General features: G+C 41.0%; 1 protein-coding gene across 1 annotated transcript in view; it reads right to left on the bottom strand.

Moving 5' to 3' along the window:
- Cubn (cubilin) overlaps positions 1-25055 on the bottom strand; it is a 222434-nt gene that overhangs the window by 94508 nt on the left and 102871 nt on the right. Inside the window, exons 29-31 of the mRNA XM_021155681.3 lie at positions 17860-18041; positions 12897-13071; positions 10793-10962 (exon numbers count right to left, since the gene is read on the bottom strand). Of these exons, the coding sequence (XP_021011340.1) occupies positions 10793-10962; positions 12897-13071; positions 17860-18041 (527 nt within the window). The remainder of the gene's footprint in view (positions 1-10792; positions 10963-12896; positions 13072-17859; positions 18042-25055) is intronic.

The raw sequence follows: 25055 nt of genomic DNA, 5'->3' as shown, positions 1-25055 counted from the left end.
TGGATCATTTGAAGTCATAAAGCTCACTCAAACTCTATGCCACACCTCCCTTCTGGTAGAAGCTCACATAAGAGCAGAAGGAAGAAGGAAGCTTTTGCCTTTTTGCCTGCTTGCCCTCATTCTAACTGGCAAGTTCACCTAGCCTTTTCCTTTAGAGAACCCTGACTAATACAGGGACATTTTAGAAAGCCTTGTGTTGGGCTCCTGTGGATTTCAGAGTGTTTGACATCTGTCATGCATTCCACTGAACAGCCACAGCATTACCAGCATGGCTAATTCATCAAGGTGTCTAACAAACAGCCCAGAGTGAAGGCTAACTAATAAACCTAAAACTTACATTCCTGACTGCTAAATGCACTTGCGCTCTTGGACCCGGGTATACTAGTGTCTGCATGCTGCCTTTCCTGGGCCTACCTGCAGATCTCTGGCACAGCACAGCTCCTCACTTCCATCCTGATCTTTACTAGATTTGAACTCCATCTGGCAATTCATGTCTCTGCTTAAGTGAATTAAATCTTAGCACAGTAAAAGAAACATGGGAAGGGCAATATCTATGGGAGTAAAGGAACCATTCATATCTGTCAGGTCCAAAGGAAACTCTAACCCCCCAAACTCCAAAAGGTACTCAAAATATCAGAAATGGGCCCAACCTGGATTAAAGGTGGGTTTCTGGACGTTAGATAAAACCCAGCATTCCTCAGAAACTTGTGAAGTCAGTTTCAGTCTACCAAAGGAGTCTTTTCCCTTACCTCCAGCAAGACAAAAAGTTCTCCAACTAACATACACCTCTGTCACCTCTCAGTATATCAATGTCCATGCTGGCCCCAAGCTCCCTCAGTCCCCATTCACAAGTATTTGTTATACATTTCAATGCTCACCCGCTGGTCTCCGCCCACCCTACCCGCCACTCCCACTTCTTATAACCTAGATCTAGCCTCACTAGATCTCTCTATTCTCTCTCCTCTGCTACTTTCCCCTCTCTGGAAGATAGCACTGGCCATGACCAGTCTTCTGGCTGTGTTCAGTCTACTTCTTTTTTTACCTGCTCTAGGCTCTTCCAGGTGCCACTGTATATTTTTTCTCTCTGATGCACAATCGAATCTTTCCATAGCATGGAGCAGTCATGTCATTGATTTATACAATATCAAGGTACAAAATCAACCTTGAGAACAGAGAACTCATGAACCACCTCCATGTTATATATGGTAGCGTAGCTGCTAAGGGAATTCCCAGCTTCAAATCTGGCCCCAAGAGAGAGGAAGTACTAAATGACAAAGAAGGGAGGCTCTCAGGATATGGTTCATGCTGTTAGAGTCATAGATGTAATCAGGGAAGGATACAGAAACCTGACTCCTTGCGATGGCTTTTTTTGAGGGGAGAGAGGAAGGAAGCTGGGCTTCCGCATTAGTGATATTTCCCAGTACACTGGTCTGAAATGGAAAACCAAGTTAAATTGACAACCTTCCATCTCGGTTCAGGACTCCTACTTTTAAGCTGTTATTGTACACTATGCCATTCGGCCTTCACACATTTTTCAGAAGACTAGGAGATGTAACCAGGCCTAGGAGCAGGGCCGTAGAGATCCCTCAAGAAGGAAATGTTTAAGAAGACGGAGCCAACATGAACATCCAACGTGATAAATACCCTGGCCCATGAGCTGTGGCTTCAGCTCAGCTCCTTGCTTTGCTTTGGCATAGCTACCGATTGACATGGGCATGGGAATGGCTAAGCAGATTATCACAAGTGAGTCACAAAACAAACATTTCAAAGCCCTTGCTCAAGCAACCTAAAACATCTGATGGGGATCAAGAAAGAAGGAGAGAAGGGAGAGCAAAGGAGAATGGGAGGGCCTAAAGAGGAGGGGAGAAGGAAGGAGGGTGACTGTCCTGAATTCATTGTAAAACAGTAAATATTTAAAGAAGGCTGTTTCCCTTTCTCTCTCTGAAACTCCAGTTATCTGTTACTCCTGACTCCCTTCAGTCCCCTCTGGGAAGTGACTGTGTTTTAAATGCAAGCATATCATGGGCTGCATCAAAAGTGGGGTGGGGGTGGGGGGAAGACAAATTATGGACCCTGCCTTAGGCGCCTGTCCTGTTGAGCTCTGGGTGTTGTGGGCAGATAAATATGAGAACAGGCTCTGGTGCCTCGGAGTGAGGCTTGGGGGTCTGGATTGTTTCAGTTCAGATCAGACACTTGGCTTCCTTTCTTTTCCCTTAGACAGGCACCAAAAGCTTCAGGAAAAACAAACAACCAAAACCGAACCAGTTAGGGGTTGCTTGCCTCCTCCTCCTCCTGCTCCAGCTGTTTGCCTGAGTGTATTTCTCCTTGCAAATAATAGGCAGGATGGCCTGTGCTCTGCTTGCTTTTTTATCTACACTGATTCACACAAGGCAGACATTCCATTGCACTGAGCACAGAGGCTGCTGGAAACAGAGGTCAGCCTCTCAGGAGCCCTTCCTTCTCTCCCCCCTCCCCCACCGCAGTCTGTCTCCCCACCCCCCTTCTCACACAGAGTAGAGTGCAGCCTGTTTTCTCCCAGATCAATAAGAACTTACAGACCCATAGTACCTAAGGCTCAGAAGAGAAATTCTAATGAAGCAATTAAACTGGCGGTTGGAGGTCACTTTAACACTTACCCTTCAGGAAAGAAAACATATTGGAGTCATTTTTCCCTGATGACTACACAGAGCCACCCCCAGCCAGCAAATGCTCACTGTCTAGCATTAAACACTCATGACTTATCATTCCCCAAAGTCAGAGGAGAGCTAACACCAGGCTGGAAAACAGGCAAGCAGGAATCACAGACATTTTACCAAATTATATAAAGCCCAGTACAAGTCAGCTGTGTGTGGGAGCCTCAACATTTTAATAGAAGTGTTGAAAGAAATCAGTTTCGCTCCCTTTTCATTATAGCAGAATGAAATTCTAGACAACACATCTGTACCATGTTTTCTAAGTCCTCATGCAACTCGAAATAATGAGGTCCTATGTCAATGACAGTGTCAGGAGTGTCCTCTGCAAATCTTAAAATGCACAGATCCCAGCAGGAGTACAGATGGCAAGGACTCATTCACTCATATATTTACGGTGTGTCTATTAGGAAGAATCCATGCATCAGATTTCTGCCTATGGGTACAGACTGCTGTGGGTTATATGAAAGAAGATGGATGGTATTTATTACCTTATTGCCTTAGTTAATTGTTCATCACAGTGATAGAACACCTGATAGGAACAACCAAAGGGGGAAGGGAGGCTGTATTTGGCTGATGGCTCTATTTTTAATTTTTAATTTGCTTCCTCTGAATGCTGAAGTTTGCCTTTCAGTCCTGATGTTCCAGCTTGGGGCTATCTGTGGGCTTGTCCTCCCTTCTAGATGAGCTGTGATCTGAACACACAGAGAAAAAGATGAGACTGTCACTCAAACCCCACTGTGCTTGCATTCCAGAGACTGAATGTGAGAGGTCCTGAGAGTCAGACTTTGAGAGAATATTGCCCTTACCATCCACTGTAACCCCCTGTGGAAAGCCTTCTGGGGTACCACTTGGCAGGAGTCTGACATTGGCCAAAGACAAGGAAATGGGCTTTAGACAGGAATCTGTCATTGGCCATGACAAGGAAGTAAGCTCAGGCAGGAATCTGACATTAGGGCATAATAAGGAAGTAAGTTTGGCAAGAATCTAACTTCAGGCTGTAATAGAGAAGTAGGGTAAGGCAGGAATTTTAGTCTTTCGGGTAAAACAGAAGAACTAGGCTTCAGGCAAGATTTTGGGCTTGGACAAGGAAGTGGGCTCAGGTATTTTGGTCATTATGACAAGCCCTTTTAAACAACTGTCATGGGAGTAATCTCGGGACTTCGCTTGCTGCTTTGTTAGTTCCTTGTTGTACTGCTCGTACAAAATACTTGAATGTAATTAAAATGGTATAAAAAGTGGGTTGGAAAATAAAAATTTGCCTTCAGTTTCAGAATTGACTGGGGTCACGCTATAATGTTGTCTAACTGTCCTTTATCTTTTTAATCCTCACTCCCTCGATGGAGAACCTGTTGACTGACTGAGCAGGCTTTGTCACCCCCCCTTTCCCTCTTCCTTCTCACAAGCACGGGCTCAAAGTAGACGTTCTTCTTGAATGTCCCAGGTTCTCAGAGCCTGTAGCAAACTAAGATATCCTTAGATCAAGGGTAAGAGGGGGTGAGGGATATGTCACACTCAATACCAAGGGCCTTGTGGTGACTGCTCATAATCAATACCTACACTGAATGAACTAACGAATGAATGAATGAACAAGTGAATGAATGAGGCAGCTAGTCCATGGAATGTAGACCTCCCAACTTCTAAACAAGAACATTTTCCACTTCATGTTTAAATGTTTTCTTTCAGTGATAATTCAAGTCTAGGTTCACCAGAAATAGAAGACAATTTTTATATTTTATCAAAATACTTATTCTTGCCTTAGGGAGTATGTATGATAAGGATTACCTCTGAGTACTGGGCCAGCTATTAATGTGTGCTGGACCTTGACATAGGCCCTATTAATCACCCTCTTTTTAAAGGAGATTTTTATGGAGTTGATATTAAATGATTTGTAATGTGTCCTGACTTCAGCATTCTGTGTCTTTATGACCCGATGACTGTTCTTATTTTTGCTATAATCAACTAATTACTACATTTTCATATAAACAGGATGACTTGTCCCTGTTTTTAAGCACAGTTTACTGTGGTATTAATGGTACACTTTAGCTTTGCTAAAAATGCCCTGAATACAATCATTATTGAAAGCATTATTGGCTGCTGTTATTTTTTTTTTCCCCTTGCTAATGGCTCTGTCTAAGCTCCAGGACCAAGGAATTAACTTAGGTGTCTCTAAAATGAATGATTAGCTTTGTATGAGCTTAAGCTACAGAGATTATTATGTAAGGTTTTGGACACTGGGGTACATTTCACATCCAGTGTCCATCTGGTCATAAAGATAAATGGCTGGGGTTTCAATGTGGGCCTTCATGAATCTCTGGATAACTAACTACATCTTGGAGCCAGGCTCCAACATCACCGGAGAATTGCCCAGACCAGCTTCAAACCTCTGTAGACCTCCTGTTCCCACAACTGAGTGTACTTGGCAACTGTGCACAGCAGATCTCTATCCTAATGTACCTGTATAATTTTTTTTATATTTAATGATGTTGTTGTGAAGATAGTTTCCAAACTATATAAGACGACTTAGCTTATATAGTTTATACCATTCACAACATAAATGTATAAATCAGAAAAATATTAGGACATGTATTCTAATTTCTCATTCTAAAGACATACAATTATAGGTTCCATCTGGGTTCCTGCCTTGTTTAATTTTGTGTTAGCAACAGAACATCTGACAGAGGCAACTAAAGGGAGGGGGGGTCTTGACTCAGCTGATGGTTTCCTGGCCACTTCAGTTCATCATGACAGAAAAAGCATGGTGGCGAAGAGGCTTCATCTCTGTTGTCATGAACACATGAGGTGAATAACTCATATAGCATAAACCAGAAAACAACAAATTCAGAATGTGGAACGAGTATAACAGTCGCACGGATGTTCTTAGTGACCTACTGAAGTGTGCTGGCCTACGCCACCACCCAAAGCGCCACAGCCCTCCAAATAGCACCACAACTAAAAACCCAGTGCTAAAATCATTAGCCTTTGAGAGATACCTCAGATTCAAACCCTAACACTGTGCACTGGTAACATGACTGCAACCATTACTCTTGCCTCTTACATTTGTCTGTTCTTTTACCATAAGCACCTCACCCTTATGATATATATATACATATATATATGAATATATAGTTTTCCTATGACTTATATATAATATACACACATATATATTGTTTTCCTGTGACTTTTAAAGTATAATTTTCCATTGATTTCTTTTATCCACAGGTTATTGCCTTTTTATCTATCCACACCATTTATGTCTATAATTCTATGGAACACTCAAGAAGTTCGGCACTTTCTATCCTGATGTGATCTAGAGTCTTCCATCAACTACCCACAGTGAGCAGTGATTCTGTTTCCATTCTTATTACACTGTCATTTCTGGTTCGTGTGACACCTTTTGTCACCCACTTTTTACATTCAGCTTCATCCTAGGTGTCTCTGAGACCACTCTCTCTTGTTCTCTTAACTTTCATTTGCCCCTTGATCAGTGGCATGACCTCTAAGAGTTTATACAATCCTCCTATAAGAGACCATACTTATTCCCATGACTTTAAGAACTACCCAAGTAAAAACACATTTACTCATATACATATACATCTATGGATATGGATACGGATACAGATATACAGATACACAGATACAGATGATACAGATGATACAGATGATACAGATACAGATACAGATATACAGATACAGATACAGATGATACAGATACAGATACAGATATACAGATACAGATACAGATGATACAGATACAGATGATACAGATGATACAGATGATACAGATACAGATATACAGATACAGATACAGATGATACAGATGATACAGATGATACAGATGATACAGATACAGATATACAGATACAGATACAGATGATACAGATGATACAGATGATACAGATGATACAGATGATACAGATACAGATACAGATATACAGATACAGATACAGATGATACAGATACAGATACAGATATACAGATACAGATACAGATGATACAGATACAGATGATACAGATGATACAGATGATACAGATGATACAGATACAGATATACAGATACAGATACACAGATACAGATACAGATGATACAGATGATACAGATGATACAGATGATACAGATGATACAGATGATACAGATGATACAGATGATACAGATACAGATACAGATAGATACAGATCTCTACCTAAGACCTCCACCTTGAGCACCAAACTCTATAGGGTAGCCATGTAAACACTTCCTAGCTTAACTCTTTATTCAGTTGATTGCTTTGTCATTCAAGTGCTCTTTACAGAAATAACTAACTCTACCTTCTGCCACCCATCCTCCTTCCATCATGTAACTGGCCCATGGGTCTTCCTCTTGGTCATCATGACAGATCTGTAGTGTGAATGGTACTTGGTTTCCATTCTCAAAACAACTCCCCAAAATAAGGCTTTATCACTCAAGCATTCCCCACTGGTTCAAGAGTCTCTATTGAACCTTTTTCTTTCTCTACCAACTTATTCCTTACACCACTCATTGTAAAACACAATTCTGACCAACCTATTCCTCTATCCAATGGAAAGTGTACAGTAGCACATTCAACTTAGATCGCTTCTTTTGGCTTTGGTCTCCATGCTTCTTAACAACTGTCTACACTCCAGGCACAAAGCTTGTCTTTCCCGTTCTGAAGTCCATGTGCTATTTCCTTCCTACTTCTCTGGCAGCCTCCCTCACCCCTACCTTACTCTGTGATCCTTGTCACTTAAATGCCACATCCAGTGTGAAAGCTTCCAGGACCCAGTGGATCATTTCTCTGCTACTTCCTTGTTATGATTATGGGAGTATGCAAGGTTCTAGGTATACTAAGTGCCAGCTGGAATTCTATAAGGAAGATTGATAACCTTCTGCATCTAAGGAGTCTGAGGCCCAGTGCCAGAGGTGAGGCACTCCCTACTTGCTCCTAAGCTCAAGGGTCCTCCCAGCATTCCATGCTGCCTCTTCTTTTGCTTGTTGAACATGCCTGCCTGAAATCACACGTGCCATCAGTAACAGAAGCATGCCGAAGTCTACCATTGAAAAGCTTCTCTTGGACAAGCAAGCACGTCTTCCACCTTTTCTCAGATCAACAATGAATGTGTCAGGAGCCCTCTTATTAACCTGTTCCAGTTAGTGAGAGTAAAGCTGAATGATGAACTCTCCTCAAGCAGCACAGCTAGTAATGACCACGCTGGGCTAGACTCAGGTTCATCCTACCTAGATGTCTGAGCCACTGCACTATCGTAACTCACAGTGTTGATGTGGTTTACTCAGCCTTGCTGAGTGTTTCAGGGTACCTGCTTCTCAGCACCCTTCTGTCCACTTGCCTAGACTACACCAGCCATTTCATCCTGTCAATGTGTTCTGATGATCACATTTTGTGTTTTGATGTATCTGCCAAGATGAATCCCACCCAGCACCTGTCTGCCAGTTTACACACCCAGCTCTATCCTCTGATGACATACTATGAGGTTTCCCTTCCTCTTGCCCATTCTCTACTGCTATGGTTGGTTAAGCCAAGCCCTGATATGCATGGAGATATGTGGGTAGTTAACACAACTTTTGTCTGTGTTTTTGTCCCCAAGGTCTATGGAAAATAAAGTCACTTCATGAACACAGAAAGGAAAAACACTCCCAAACTGGGTGTGCCTCTAACCTGGGTTTTGACCTTATCACAGTCTGTATGTTGAACTCTAGGGATCATGAAATTAATGGAGGAAGAACTGTATCTCCACTCAGCTACACTGTGGTTGCTAAGGGGAGAGGGGAGTGAAGAGCTGCCTCTTGCCCCAGTCTATGAGTAGACAGTATGCTTCTAACCCTTTTAAACTCCTATTGACGACCCTTCTTTGAAACAATATTTATTTCGGTTTTGCTTGTAAATAATTTTTACAATCCTATAATGTTTCTTTCTTTAGCTGGAACATACAATTCCATTTTCCTTTTGTTTATTTGCTTTTAATTATTGCTATACGAAGTCAGCATTTAGTCTGTAACATTCTGAAAGACAGTCTTTCCCCAACCCACCCCTCACTTTAAGTTTTTTTTAAAGTAAATATGCCTATTTATTCTGCTTGTGAACTGAGTAATTTCATTAAAAATTATTTTTTTTATCACTTTCAGAAGTCTTAATCTGTCATTAGCTCACTAACTATTGCTTCTGTTTGATTCTCTGCTCTTTTCCTTCTAGGGTTTCTATGAATCTCTTTCACGTGTCTGTGCCTCTCATGTCTGCCTGTGCTTTTCTTCACTCACAGTCATTATCTTGACTTATCTTCCTGTTCCTTATTGCTCACTTCATCTTAATCTAATTTTCTCAAACATTATGGAGTCTTCAATTTAGGCACTATGTTTTTTTGTTCTAAAACTGTCAGTTTGGTCTTTTTTAGGGTTGTACTGTGACTTTTTATAGCTTGCAATCCTTTACTGAAATATTTCAGTTTGCTTTTTATCTCCAGGATCTTAGTAATCATGTGTCTGATGGCCTCAGTGCTTGGCATGCCAGCAGGTTTAGTTTGGTTTCTTGTTCTGCTGCATCTCATTTATACAATGGCATCCTGTCATGTGGACGAGTGCCTGTGACAAGCTGCAGGCTATTGCACATGAAAACAGGGGTCTAGGATGTCCTATTTCCCTTCAGAAGGCTTTAGAGTGTTTCTTCCAGTTATCTATACCTTAACATATAAGCAACACAAGATCTCTTCTCCTTTATCCCCTATCTTGAGATGTGTGGGGACATGCGGATGACTGGAAGCCCAGAAGCAGGCTCTGTGGAAGCTATTATACTTTCATATTACTTAGGATATAATTGTTGTGCAGTACCTGCAGCTCCCTAGGCCATGGGCTCACTGTCCTCATTGCTTCAGAAGCCCCAGAAGTATTGCTGACCTTTTCTGAATGGTCAAAGCCCTTACAGGCAAAGACTGCTCCAAATTCTGTGCTCACTTTCCTCTCACGTATTAAATAAGACAGAGCTACATTTAGAAAGATGTACTTAAATGTCATCCAACTTTTAAATATTCCTTTTAGGAGAGTTGGTCCAAATTACCATTAAGGGGAATAGATGTCCTACACATGATACCTTGCTCACTCTGACTCTAAAGACTTGTTTGAGGTGTGAGTATATAACCATAAGTCACATAAACTTTTCCTAATGATACAACCTTGGAAAATAATACTTAAAATACACACAATCAACTTGATGATTTTGAAACGTGGAAAACCTTTTGGATTTTCCTGAGTCAAATTTAAAAGAAGGTAGCCAGTTGGAATGTGTGTAAGGAACTGTCAGAAAGCTGAAATAAGAAGATCCATTAAACAAGAAAGCCAGGTTTGTGTTAGAATGAAATACCTATAAACCAATGAAACAAGGAAAATCTTTTGCCAAAACTCTTTAAATTACATAGATAAAGAATACTTCATTTATTCGTACATTAACTGCCAACATATTAACTTCGAGTCAGAAACTTTAGCTGTTGATAGCAGCAAAAACATCTTACTATAAAACCCACTAATAGCTACATCTCTTTCTGAACCCCAACCTCCCAGCCTGTTTGGTCCTATCAGAGTATTAATTTGAACTGAAAAACTCTGATCATAAAGAAAGTAAAACTCTCCTGGGACCGCAGAAGCTTAATGATAACCTACCTAAACTAGTTATGACAATTCTTTCCACAGCTTTGTGCACGGTCATGTGCATAAGAAGGCTTGTATAGAAATCATGGCTTACAAACACACATGTACACACACACACACACACACACACACACACACACACACACACACACTGCCCTTTCCTCTTTTTGCCAGATAATAGACTGAGAGAAGGCTATTGATGCTATTTCAACACAGCTGCTGAACAAACCTTTAAATCATCTACCTCCTGACCAGATTTTAAGCAAATAATAATAACACAACAACAACAACAACAACAACAAAAGACAATCAAAAGAAAACCTCACAACAGTGCCTTTAAAGTTGCTAGGAATTGGTCTCCTATGACCAATCTGAAAACATCTATAACTAACAAGTACACCCTCAGAATTCATCCATGCTGTAGTGGTAACTCATTTGTGCCACTTACCATAAGACAAGAATCTGTAGCTTCAAGGTCAAAGTCAGTAATGTTCAAAAGAACACGGTGATATTTTTCAACTTGAATGATCCAAGAGCACTCCGTGTTAGCTCTGTAGTTGTTGGGGTAATTTGGAGAATGAATTTCTCCTCTGGAAACCTGGAAAATCCCACCGCAACCTGCAAGTAAGAGACACAGTTCAGCCACGAGAGATATCCCTGTTATATAAAAATGTAAGCAATCTGGTGCCAACCACAGGCAGATAGTATCCTACTCGGTTTGGCTATTGTATTGGTTCTATGCTAAAACTATCAAAGAACTAATCATATTAAATCATTTATCCCAACAGAAATAAGGGAACATGGGTAATACTAGCATAATACATTAAATACTATAAAATTGGTGCCAAAAGTTAATTAAAATAATAATGTAGGGTATAATTTAGCTGGTAGAGTGCTTGTCTAACGTGCACTTGAACCTAGTTTCAAACTCCAGCACTGAATACGCTGTGTACAGCCATGCATCCCATATCCTACCCAGAGGTGGAGAAGGGGGATCAGAAGTTCAGTTATCTGTTAATACTTGGAAAGTCAGCAGTCATCATGATCTATATATGACCCTGTCTCAAAATAATAAAAACAGCAATAAACCTAAATACAAGTGAATTCATATTTTCACGGGTTCTTTCAAACCTATGCTCTAAGAATCATACTTGCCTTTGAAATGTTTCCTAGTCCAATAGCTTATGATGTTATAAATTACTTAATGTCTGGCTCTGCAATTGTTAATATTCTAGGTAGACTTCATTCCATAAGTTGTATTTAATTCTTACAATGTTATCAAGTATCTGTCAGCGCTCCTTGGATTTATAATAATAAAAACAACTGATAGAAAATTTCAGCAATGTTTTTGAGCAGAGGGGTTAACCTGAATGCTATACAAATAAATTAATATGTAATTCACTCTAGAGAGATTTCACATAGCTCCATACACTCTTGGCATTAAGGAAGTGACTTAAAGTGGCCTCAAGTCACATCTCTGTCCTAGCAAACAGCCATGGGACCTTGGACAAGACAACGAGTCCTCTAAGTTTCCTGTCTGTGCTTATGAGGATATACAAGAGACTTCCCTCACAGTGTAAGTTGTAACTATTATATAAAATAATTCTTATTAGTTAGAAAAATACCAGGGATATAGTAACCATTTCACAAACACCACTAACCTCATCAGGCCTGAGTGTCTATTAAAACACTTTGTTAAAAAGTATTTAACATTTAAAGTAAGTAACTTATTTTGACAACCTGAGATCTTGGGCAGAAAATCAGTATTGCAACACTTAATTTTGGATTTGAAAATTTTAATGCTTATTTTTTTTTACATTTCCTAAGAGTCCAAAACCTACTCTATGGCATGATGTATGCAAGTGGACACTGACTCTTGCTGAAGTTTTTGGTACACTGCTTTGGCTCCTGGTGGATCACACATATGCACCCACCCGGGAGCTATTTTTGAATCCTCAAATGAAAGACACACACATTATCTTATTTTTAAATGCCTTGGCTACCTCAAAGACTGGGTACTTCTAAACCTTCCCCTGAAGTGGCCATTTACCCAAAATCTCACGTGGCTGGTTGGCTTTATCTCCTGAAGCTCTGAATCCCATCCTTCTTCCCGGAGTTATGGGGAAATCTCTCATTCTTCTCTACATCCTACCTATACAACTATAAGTGTCCTGCCCCATGCCCAGCCATTGGCTGTTGACATCTTTATTGATCGATCAAAAACCAATTGGGGACAAGGACCTTCAGCATCTGGAAACTCGAATTCATGATTGAATCAAAGCATTAGTACACTCTCCAACCATTTTCTGATGTCACCTGGAGAACAGGACCTAGTCATGCGTAAAGCTAACAAGTCTCTCCAACCACCTCAATTCTGCTTGTACATGGACTGATTGGCTCATTCATATCCTTAGAAAGTTAAACCCTGTCATGATATTGAGAAGTCACAAAGTCATTAAGGGATAACTCTCATGTCTTCTTCTAATAATTTTGTAAAATTCATCTAGGCTTCAGCTCAAAAGCTTTCAGGGTACTTCTGTATGTTCACCTACCTCCAGGGACTGCTCGCCATGAGGCATTGAAACCTCTTCCATTTAAAGAGATGTCTGTCTTAAATCGGATTGCTAGTTCATTATCAGTGCTGGAAATCTGCATGGGATTCGCTGATGGCGATCGAGAACACAACTGGGCTATTCTTGGAGAGTGAAAATCAAGACCTGTGTAGATCTAACAAGGATGCAAAAAAAAAAAAATAGGACATTAGTTAAAAGATACATATCTAGACATATCAGCCCTGTTTTGAGCTCATTTTTGCAACCAATTCTTGGACTCTATTATGATTAGTAATTGTACTTAGCCTCCCTGGGTGGGATGAACTATAAACCTGAAATGAGTATTTATAGGCACTCCCTCTGCCTTAGGAACACACACTTTCAATCACTTACAAAGTGATTTGTAAGTGATTTGCTTCATCTGATAGAGAACACCCAGATCACTCTAGGATCTTTTCTATCTTTTGCTTTCTTCTTTCTCATCAGTCTGGGGATTCTTGCTTTCTCTGGAGAGACATTGCATATAATATAGTATAAAGATTGATTTTCTAAGTCTTGGAAGTCTCAGGTGAAAACTGGTTTTGCTTTTGAATGTTGAGTTCACTGAAGGCTGTTGATTATCTAGCTATACTTTTAGGAAATCTCATCTATCCTGAAAATTGGATATTTTACAAGATTAGGAGTAAAACATAACAGGTATGTTTCTTCAGAGGAAATTGAAATACAACCCGTAAAAGTATATTCTGGACATCACAGGAGTGACATGTATTCCCCCATGTCTGCACTGAAGAGCATGGCCAGGATCTCCTACCTCCCATGTGGAAACCTTCCAAGTCTGTCCCACATGGCTGCAACCCTCATGGATACCTCGAAATTTGCCCAACTGTATAACTGACTGGGATCCCTCAACTCAGTGGTACATTCTACAGAAAGGGGTTTTCTTTCCTAAGCCCTATTCCAGCAGAGCTCACATGCTGAACACTTATCTTAAGTGTGCATGGAACTAGGGGTGAAGGGAAGATAAGACTTAAAGAAACAGACACTGACACTCGTACTCCCATATCCAAGGTCTCATCAAAGTTGCTTTGTAGAAGGCAGACCAGTTTGGATGAGAGTTTTCATGCATGTTTGTGTCTGAGTCCTTCACAGCACCCAGGGCCAAAGCCAGGCAGGAAGGCAGCTCTGGGTAATGTCTCAATGGGCTGCACCCCTTCACCTCTCACTGGGCCTCCCGCTCCTCCCTTCCTTCCTCACTCTCAAGCCCTCAGCTGACTGATAGGGAATTCACTGGAGAGTTCCCTGGGGGAGACAGTGAGAACAAGAAACCTACTTTGGAGAAGTACATGACTTGAATCTATAATGATTTCTTTGTCTGATTAATCCACCCTCCCTCCCTGCCCCCCCCCCCAGCAAAGCAAGAATTAAAGTAAGAAGTAACTGCTGTTTCCCAGAGGGCTGAGCACAAGGCCAGTAACTGCAAAGGAATGAAGCCAGCAACTGCTCTGGGCTTATTTTCATTAGGAGATAATGTTTAGTGTTTGGGAGGCCCTTGAAAGGGCCTTAAAAAGCAGAGCTTCAGGAAGAGCCTCCTTTGGCCCCTTCTACATACGCACATTTGAATGGAAGCTCATCTTGTTAAGAGTCCCCATGTCTATCTTTCCTTCTGGCCCAGGCTACAGTCTCCAGCAAATGCAGCCAGCAGCCTGTGCTCCTAATCAAGGGAGTGCAACCACCAGCACATATTTCCAGAGAGCACGGAGCTGGCACTAGATGCTGACAAAGAAATCTACAAGTCGGCAAAATAATGTTTGTTTTCCTTGTTCATCTATTCCCTAGTGATCATATTCATACCAGCTAGGAGTTGGCTAGGACTAGGAGCTTCCAAAAGAATAAACACTGCCACTTTGGACATTCTTTGCTTCCCCTGGTACTGGGCTGAACTCACAAATGACCATTGCTGAGAGGCCCTGTCTATGTTAACTGCCCACACCAAGCAATTGTCTTGTTTGATTGTGCCAAGGAGGGGATTTCCTCTCCTGGATGTTGATCCAGGCTCTGCACAGAGCTTTCTTGGAGACTGAAAACAAAACCATCCTGGGATTTCCATAACCAAAACAACAAAATGGCATTTTTTGGTGCCCATAAATAAAACTGATCATTAGCGTATGGTCACAAGTGGGAAAGGATGGAAAGAATTTCAGGGTGTGATTCATTCCACTCCAGTGTGACTAAACCCTGAAAATGGCATGCTGATCAGAGATTAAAGTGTGTTTTTAGCAAATGCCCAGGGTGGGGAGTATTTCAAAGCCTGCAGTGTTAATCTGTTCTGAGCATTGCTTTCTGCTCTGTTGGCTCCATTTATTTTGAAGACCAAGTCAGCATACCAGGATTATGGCAGTTGCTTTATGCAACTGGCCACTTTCTGGACAGTAATTCTTTAGGGGAAGAAATGGCTCCTGGTAAAACTTAGGGGACCCCAGAAAGTCCAATGTTTAGTGATGGTAAGTTTCATTTGGCTGTGCTTGGCAGGATTAAAAAAGAATAAGTGTGGAGTTGAGAAAGTTAGCCTTGTTTCTGGATCATACACTCATCTGGGTAACAGATTTAGAAATCTACTGTCAATATATTGTCAGTGACTAAGAAAAAAAAAAAAGCAAAGGAATGAAAAACAAAACAACCACAAAAAATACAGCCTCCTCATGCTCATTTTAACACTAGCACACTACAGAACTTTCCATCTATGGTAGAGACATGAAAAAGGAGTTACTCTTTATAGCCTTTGGGGTCTTGACATATTCCTTCAAACTATGTTCTTAATAGAACTTAGGAGCCCACAGAACTCTCAGCTTGTCCTAATACATGTAAACTTGAACAGGCTGCCACCTCTTGTCACAGACATCTTTGCACTGGCATAGGACCACCTACCCCTAACAGTGCTACTTGCTGGCCAGAGTCTCTGCTGCCCTAGGCTTCAGAGGCTGCTTATAGAGAACAACACATCTCTGCTTTCTCATGTAATGGGAGTGACAAGACCCAAAGCACAATGAACCCATTTACATTTTGCCAAGTGGGCACCAATGACATGTACTTGGAAGATGAAAATAAAGGGCTTGGAACCTGGAACAGTGCACATTCCTAACAGAGATTCGGCGGCCAGCCTTTTGTAAGTGTTATGGGTTTTATGCAACCATGTAGTATCTTTGTTGGTAGTGGAACCAGTTCAGCATCTCACGGGTTAGTGTCGGTGGTCTTTCTTCAAGCTATGAGGGTGAATTTTGGGAGGTGCCTTGTTCTTTCCTAAACACCATTCCTCCTGTAAGATGGAGGCATCACATAGTAGCAGGACTGTCACTGAGAAGGCACTGTCTCCTTGCAGAGGGAACTGGGGTGCTGAATATAATTCCTAGTGAGTATACCCATCATTAGGGCACAGATTGCTTAAGAACTCTGTTTCTTCATACCACATAATTTTTAAGGATTAAAGTTTTCCATAAAGTACTCTCTACTGTTTTCAATCCTCTGAAATGCCTTATTTTATCTGGGCAGAGCAGAGAAAGGTGACCAGGTTCATTCTATAGGCCTTCCATTTATGGAGGAGAGTGCTTGCTGGAGAAAACTATATGAAGATTAACATATGGAAGAAGTCAGCTGGCAGAGAAAGCCTTGAAATGCTTCCCTTCCTAGCTGTATAGAGAAGGGCATGCCTAGGTAAAGCCTAGGGTATCCATGAGTGGGAGAGGCTTGGGTTGTGCACATGACCATGAAGGTGATGAGCCCTGGGCCCAGCACTTTCAAGAATATGCTTTTCCCTCAGCCCGCTCTCATTTCCCTTTCTTAATAACTCTTTCTATGTCTACTTATGTGGCCCACTTCTTTGCTCTGGGACACATGAAACTGGAAATTTGGGTCAATGTCATCCAAGACCATAACAGCAACCATCCCGGTGGTCATAAAAAAGGCCATGAATGTGAGGCTTGATTTTGACAACTATAATATGTGGACAGACAGCATCCTCCTCTTACATGGGACTGTTCACATCCAAGTGAGGATGTGGCTGTGTGCAATCATCATGGACCGTATGTGTCTTATTATCATGCATCAGTCAGGGGTTTGAATGCTTTTGCCCACTCACAAGCATCAGGTGCTTACTCTGTGTCACACATTAGCTGTAGAGTTATATGGAATAGAAGTCCCTAACACTAAAAGATGGAGAATTTGTGTGTGTTTAGAAACCATTTAATTCTGCTGATAGGTTCAAGCTGATTATAATAAACTTTAAGGCCTAAAGTTCAAAATGGCTACCTTAATTTTGTGAGATAAACTCTTGAAGTAGCCTTGAAAAGGTTTTGTAGATAAAGACCACACTAAGGAATAACAACAACAACAACAAAAGCAAATAACAAAACAAAACCAGCCCTCTGCGGCAACTGCAGCTGTAGCATCCTGACCGTCCCGCAGCCCAGGCAGCATTTGCTGCTGTGAAGGGGTCAGTGGCACTTGCAGTCAGTGTGCTGGGGCCCCTCTTCCACTGACTCCCAAATGCAGAATGCTTCCTCTAAGGAAGATTCCTCAGACCAGAAGGAGAAGTGTGGGCTGTTAAGGAACCCAAGCACAGATTTTATCAACAGGAACAGAAGAGAGGGAACTGACGACTCAGCTTCCTATCCATCCCGAAAAGAGACAGAACCAAGCCTGCCCACTGGGGACCCTTCCCTGTTCTTTGCTCATATTGACCCCCAATTGCTGCTAGCTGGCCTTACCTCCCAGTGAACTGTGACTAGCCACTAGGAGAGAAACCAAACTGGCATATCAATCCCTTATTCTACTAACATAATCCATTCATAGAGGATACTTGCTAGAATGCCTAAGCATAGAACAGGACTAGCCACAGGAAAGAAGATGGGGATCTCTCCAGTTCTACCCAAGATTTTGTGATACACTGGAGAACAATCAGACTTCCTACCTCCAGGGTGTCATACTTGCAGCTTGCATGATATTCCACATCAAAGTCATGGATGGTGAGCTGAATGCTATTCCCTGGGGCCACACGAATGTTCCAGATACACTCCTTGTTATGAGGATAGCTGTTAGGGTACCCAGGGCTGCTAAAGGAGCCCATAGTTCCAGACATCTCTCCACCACAGCCTGTCAAGCAAAAACAATCTGTTAGCACAAAGTGGCAATAGAAGCCAGAACGTATTCAAACCTTCCTCTCACCAAAGGTGGCAAAGAACGTGCTATGGCTCCTATAGGAGAGATGTTGTACAAAAGTTTAATGTTGCCATCATAAAGCAGTAAGAGGGTCAAAGTAAATGGTATGCTTATGATATATAAGACCTAGGCTTTAAGCCCTAGCAGAGAGGGCAAGAGAGGGAAATCATTACTAAATTTATTCATTTTAGATAAACAATATTACATTATTTCTATAATAATGCTGAGTTCTTATTCCTACACATCTAGACCTAAGAGGAACACAGTGAATTCTGGGAGTGGGGGTCCTAATAGAAACTAATAGGAGAATTTCCAACCTATAAAGAAGCCAATGCTAGGCAGGCATGGTGATGCACATCTGTAATCCTAGCAGGGGAGATGGAGACAGGATCATGATCAGCAGGACAAGGTCATCCTTGGTTACATAGCAAGGTTGAGAGCCCAGCCTGTAATACCTGAGATTGCCTTGGGAGGGAGGCGGGAGAGGAAAAGGAGGCAGGCAGGGGGAGAGAGGTGGGGGGGGCGGGGAAGAGAGAGAAAGAAGGAAAGAGGGAAAAAAGGAAAAAGGGAGAGAGGGAGAAGGCCAAAGCCCTTGATTCTGGCTCAAAGTTCTGAGTGCTACCACCTTCTTCTCGTGCTTCTCTCCTACTTTGCCCTGAAACTTGTGTTTCCAGACTTTTCCCATGTCATATAGTGTTTCTCCTTTTATGTCAGGGAGGGAGTGGTGTGTGTCCCCATTTTGAAAATCACAATGTAAAAGTAAACATACTAATATTATTTATAGACTGTGGAGAATGGTATAAACAATAAGTGCCATCAAAGATTAGGCAACACTTTTCCAACTGTAAAACCACACTGAAAATATCCCTGAAGCCAAAAAGCAGTGTAGCTGGTACAATTCCTCGGAACCTCTGCTGAGCTCAAGGGGCACCACTCACAGTCTACGTACTCTAGAAACTGGTACTGCCTGAGCCTGGGCAGCGCAGGAACCTGTGTTATGTTCAAACATGGAACTTTTCTCTAAATTACAAGTAAGTGAAGCCATTCTGTTTACATGCTAAGTGCTTGATAAACAAATGTGAAAGCCCTTAGAGAGAAGGAGGGAAGGAGCTTGGATAGCACATCTCTGCGTATTTATTTAGGTTCAGCCTATCAGCTAATTGAATCCAAAATCATAGTTGACTCATCTAAGGCTCTGTATCACCTTTTCCCCATTGTGTCTCCTAATGTTTTTAGATTTCCTTGTAAATTCCTTTGCACATAACAGGAAGCTAACACCCCAACCTGTTACTGCACCCTGGGGTGATAATATCAGGTTCCAAACTCCAGAGCTCAGAGTTGTTATATAGGTTAATAAAAGGGTCAAAATAAGATTTTGGGGAATGATGGGATAATTGCTCTGCTTGTGCTATGTACTGTCTCTTAGCAAGAGATTATCTAGATATAAAAGTATACTACACACACACACATACCACACACACACAAATAAACCTTGGATCTAGGAGTAGAGTTATTGGCTAAAAATTTAGCTAGGAATAGAAAAAAAGATACAAAATTATTCATTAAGTTGTAAGCTTTTAAAAACAGTTCCATGTATACTGCAGTTCAGTTTTCAAATGCTTTTAATAAGCACAGTATCTTACTTGAAATTCCTAACAACACGAGTTAGGCATGAAGGTATGGCTAATTTAGAGATGATCTGTGAGCCCAAGTCTCTTAGTGAATTCCTCTAGAGAAAATCCACAGTTAGTCAGATACCTCCTAGCCCCTCTTCGTTTCTAGTTCTGTGCTGTCTCTATCAAACTTGGTGGCTGTGCCTGCCTGACGGTGCTGTGGTGCTGTAATGACATCACTGTGCCTTATCCTCTCAGCTGCTCTGTTCACCGTCTAAACAAAGAATTACCCCACCAACCTGGATAAAGGAAGCAGAGCAAAATCTTTGTATCGACTTTGAGGCAAATCTGACACTGTCTAGTGTGTTAGTGTCTAGTGTAGCCAAACTGGACTACAGTAGTGCTTTGAAGTGACTCACGTGTTTTCCCAGTTTTAAACAGTTGATCTTTATAAAACCTTTCCCAGGACTGATAATCTATTTGGTTTTATTTCCCTCCAAATCCTAGTCATCAGCTGAAAGGAAGTGTTTCCCTTATCAGCAGGAAGCACACTGCTCTACAGTGCTCTGAACAAGAAAGAGTTGAAAGCCGTTGCTTAGTCTGTTTATTTTGATAGATAATTTAAAATTTTGTTCAAGTAAGAACTCAGCTAATACTGGTTTTGTTTTGTCTAAAACAAGCTATGAATTTTTAAATCTCAGCACAGAAATACAGTACCGGTCTTCTGTGAGTTTTGTCTTTAAGACGATTATCATCAGGGGCAAGGTGGTTCAGTTTATCCTCCTGTGCCCCGAGGTCACTCAAAGTGTCAGCTCTTCATTTTTTTTCTGTTTTCCCAACCCTATAATCTGAAAGGCGATTTTTCAGGAGAGATGCCTGCATGGAATAAATATGGCTAACATCCACTAATACTGGAGGAAAGGAGCTACAAAGCCAGCTTCCAGGGCACCCTCATATCCTGCTCTCTGCTTCTGGGAGTCATTATTCAAAGCCCAAGAGCCAACATAAAGTAAAATCAGTAACTACAATAAAAACAAATATTAAATACAACAAAATGGGGAGGCTCACATATTCAACTGAATATTGATTTATATTATAATAGTCTTTCTATGAACTGAAAATGCATACCCTTTGTTCCTTAATATCTTACAATGAGCTCATTGGTTAAGCCAGTTTTCTTCTATCACATAAAAAGGCTTCTTAGTGCCTGTGCCTACAGTTGGCTATTTCCTCTCTAGTTTGTGTTGTTGAAACTTGTTTTTATTTAAAACACACAAGCACAAATCCTGAAGGCAGAGGATACACAGAGGAGCCTGATTTTATTTTCTGTAGGAATTTTAAAACTCATGGGTGTGTCAGATAGAACAGAAACAACATTAGAAGAGCCCTTTTATGAACAGTTCTTTAAGATATCCTTAAAAGTAGGCAAGTTTAGCAACAGCCAGTGAGGAAGGAAAGGAAGAGCTGGAAAGGCCTGGGGGAGATCTGAGAGTGGAGCTCTGCTCTTGGCAGGGTAGGTTTGATGGGAATGAGGACTGAAAAGTTGGGAAGTGAGGGAAACTCCAAGTCATGGACCTCTAACCTATTTTCTGGTTTTCTTGTTTTACCTCATTCCATGATCATTGAAGCTCATGCCCTTGTTCTCACAGAAAAATGCTAGCCCACAAGTATTCCCTAGAAAATCAATCTGCAAATTCTGAAGTTCAACTCAGTCCTGACAAATTTGGGAGACTTTGTCTTTGTCTTGTCTTCAAAGGCAAGAAATGTGACATTCTCCTAAGGAAAAGGAGGAAACGAGAAGACAGGAACAAGAAAACCAGACAAAGCCAGAGTGAAAAAGAGTTGTTTAAAGTCACAGTACAGAACACGCTGGAATGAGTGGAGTCATTTCCCAACGTCATGTCTGCCAGGAACCTGAAAATGTGGCAGGCAGGTTTCTGCAACATTATCAAGTCAAGGAACGGCTACTGGGTTAGCATGAGACTGAAATCTCTCATGAGAAGAGAGAAAGTGAACCTGACACGGAGGAAAGGCTCCTGGGTAAAGATAGAGGAAGAAGTTGAGGTTGTAGCTGCTATCAGCCACAAACCCCAACACTTTCCAGTGCACAACAGAAGTTGGGAGTGGCAGGAAGGTTCTTCCCCAGAGCACTGCTTGATGTAATGGTCTTGACTTTAGATCTGTGCCTTCTTGAGCAAAGTAATACATTCCTGTTGTCTTAAGCCCCCTGTTCTGGGTACGTTATTACAATGGCTTTATGCTAGTACAGCTCATTGTTTTGCTCATAACTGAGGCAGACAAGCTCCCAGGCAGGTATAAGGAGGCAGCAGCTCTAGTATCACACAGCAAGAAGGGTGATGTGTAAGTTCTCCTTGCATCTTGTACTAACCTCTTCTTATTTATCATCTTGAACATTGGATGACGGTTAGAGAAGAATGAGGTTAGAAATAGAAAAGATCATTGAGAAAACCAGCAACAGACTCTGGGTCTAGTACCACGTTAAAAGAGTGACTTTTTAAGACTTAAGAAATCATGAAGGATTAGACAGTTTCATCTTCCATGGGGATTTCATCTCTACTCCACACTTTCTGATAATAAATTTTAATTGATTTCTATATAGCCATATGGAGTGAAATTACCTGTTTTTAATTGTATAGGCCAAAATGCAAAACAAACAAACACTTATCATGAAGTATGTTACTTGAACAAAAAAATATCAGAAGTGCAAAATCAGTGGTACCTAGAGCTATAAAATTACAGGAATGGCTATACAAGCTATCATATGGCTGTATAAGATTAAGGCAGCCACAGCCTCTAACTATCTGAGATGACCTGGATCTGAATATTAAAGTTCTTCACCTGAGCACACCAGATAAAAAGAGATAAATCAGGATGGCCACACTTTATATTAAATTTAATTTCCTATACATAAAGGATAGACATCTTTCATTTTAACCCAGAGAAGCATATCCGGTCTCAACACTTTTGTTGAGATGAACTGTACCCAGTTCCTTCGAATCTACTTTTTCTATTTTGAATTTCTAGTTAGATTCAGAATGTTTTCCCAGTAGAAATTCTTTGCTTACAGTTCTCCAGGATAAGTCAATTCATTAATTATAGTCATTCTATCTATCTATCTATCTATCTATCTATCTATCTATCTATCTATCTATCTATCTATCATCTATCACCTCGGTCTCTCAGAGCGTTTGAAATTATTAAAGATTTCTAAACAAAGTGTAGTATAAAATATCTTCAAAGGAAATGAAATTAATAAAATAGGAGAAATATCTTTCAAAGTAAGAGGTTGTACCTAAGACTTCTGATGCTTCTAAAACCCTACTAACAGGCAAAGATAACGGGATCATGCCCTCAGGCATTCGCAAGTCCAACACTTACATTTCTATTTGAAAGTTTTCAAATCTTCAAATCTTCAATGTCATTATCTTAGACAACTTTTTCCAGGGTGAAGCTCAGGGAGCCTCAGAGGCTCTGCCTCACCCTGTTCTCTCTGATTCTGCTGTGTACTTTGCCCTCAGTTCCCAAGCTTTTCTCCACAGGGAGGTTGCTCCACACCCAAAAATGCACAAAAACGGCAGCACCATGCTGATGGTGTTGATATAACCACAGACATTATCAAGTCAAGGAGAGTCAAGCAGAGGCTGCTGCCTTACAGTTGGAATGAAGTTCAAGACATCCTCTAAGAGGGAAAATTTGGAGACAAACATACAGAACTGGGAAGGCCATGTAAAGATGGCAGCAGAGACTGTGGTTAAAGGGACAGATGATTCCAAGATTGTTTTCTGTTAGTAATATATCCAGGGTTGCAGTCAGCAAGCCAGCCAGCCTGGGTTTCTTGAAACTGAAGCAGAACAGCTACTAAGTCCCTACACACTCCACCCCACCCTCAGTGCCTATGCTGAGCCATCCAATCTCTTCTGAAGACAGCTAGCCTACCCCTGGCATTGTAACCTAACTCCTCCTTGTAAGCTACTTTCTGGAGCTGAGCCTGAGTAACAGAGTAGCTAACCCTGTGTTTTTTTCCCAGATGAATTAATTCCATTGACTATGTGTGGTAACTCCAGAAGAACTTTATGTAAATCAATGAGGAGAGGACTGTAGCAAAGCTCCATGGTAGGGCACAGGCTTAGCAAGCATGAGTGTGCTCAATGAACAGAAAGAAAGGCAGACATCATGCAGAAAGGCGGGCAAACATGAGCTATTGTGTGCTAGACCTCTGACAATGTGCTCAGACCTCAACGCAGGACTTCAGTTTATTGCTACTTTGACTGAAGAAAGAATGAGTGAATGAGTGAATGAGTGAATGAATGAATGGAGTAAATTTTTGTGGAGCTCTTGAAACAAGAACATAACTTACTTGGGAAAGATTCTATAGATTTCTTTTAAATGTTTATTGGAGTTCATTTATAAAATTAGCTACTGCAAGCTTCGGACTTCTTCAGACCACAGTGTGATGCCACCTTTTCACAATGAAACTTGTGAGAGAAACTGCTGATTTCAGACAGCAGGCCACGACTTAAAGCCCAGACTTTGGGGTCTGACACCAAAGTCCCACGGTCTCTGAACTTCTGAGTCTGAGTTAGTCACTTAGTGTCTCGAAAGTGCCCTTCTCAGCCATTTTTATCTACAAAGAAACGATGTTGCTTCTTTCACAGAAGTATTAGAATGAGATAGGAGATAATATTTTAAAGTACCCAGTACAGTGAAATTATTTTTTTTTTAAATAACAACATCAAGAGTGATAATAAGCAATATGCCAGTAAGGTCGGTGCACTAAATATTAATCATAGTCACATTTTAATTCAATTTTCACAGGCCAATGTAATTTGTTTTGTCAGAATTAATGACCTGAGGCCGATTTCCTGGCGGAGAGGTGACTTACCAGCTAAAGGTTTGCTGACAGCTAACAAGATGGAAGCAGAGAGATGCCTGCTATAAGTTGACCTCTGACCTCCACATGAATATATGGTATGCACACCTACACACTATACATATAAATAAATGAATACTATGAGTACATAAAATGTTTAAAAAATTCCTAAAGTCAGAGTTAAAATTATTCTTAGGTGATGAAACTTACATTGTTTAGTCTATATAATGAAAAGAAGACGCATAAAATGATTTTGTATCACTCATTACATATATGCAGAATATAATTCTACTAACTTCATTAGTATCATTCTGCCCTACACCAGAGACTCTCCTTGGTGAGAGGACGGTGACATGTTTGCTGAGCTCACTCACAGCAGCAATCAAATAAAACTAATCTGGAGATAGGTAATGGTTCAGAGACATAGAAAAGATTAATGTTCAT

The sequence above is a fragment of the Mus caroli genome, unplaced genomic scaffold (assembly GCF_978045245.1).
Source record: "Mus caroli unplaced genomic scaffold, Mus_caroli_1 scaffold_2, whole genome shotgun sequence".
Lineage (NCBI taxonomy): Eukaryota > Metazoa > Chordata > Mammalia > Rodentia > Muridae > Mus > Mus caroli.
Note: the sequence above shows the minus strand (reverse complement) of the source record. Positions and strands in the feature narration are given on the sequence as shown.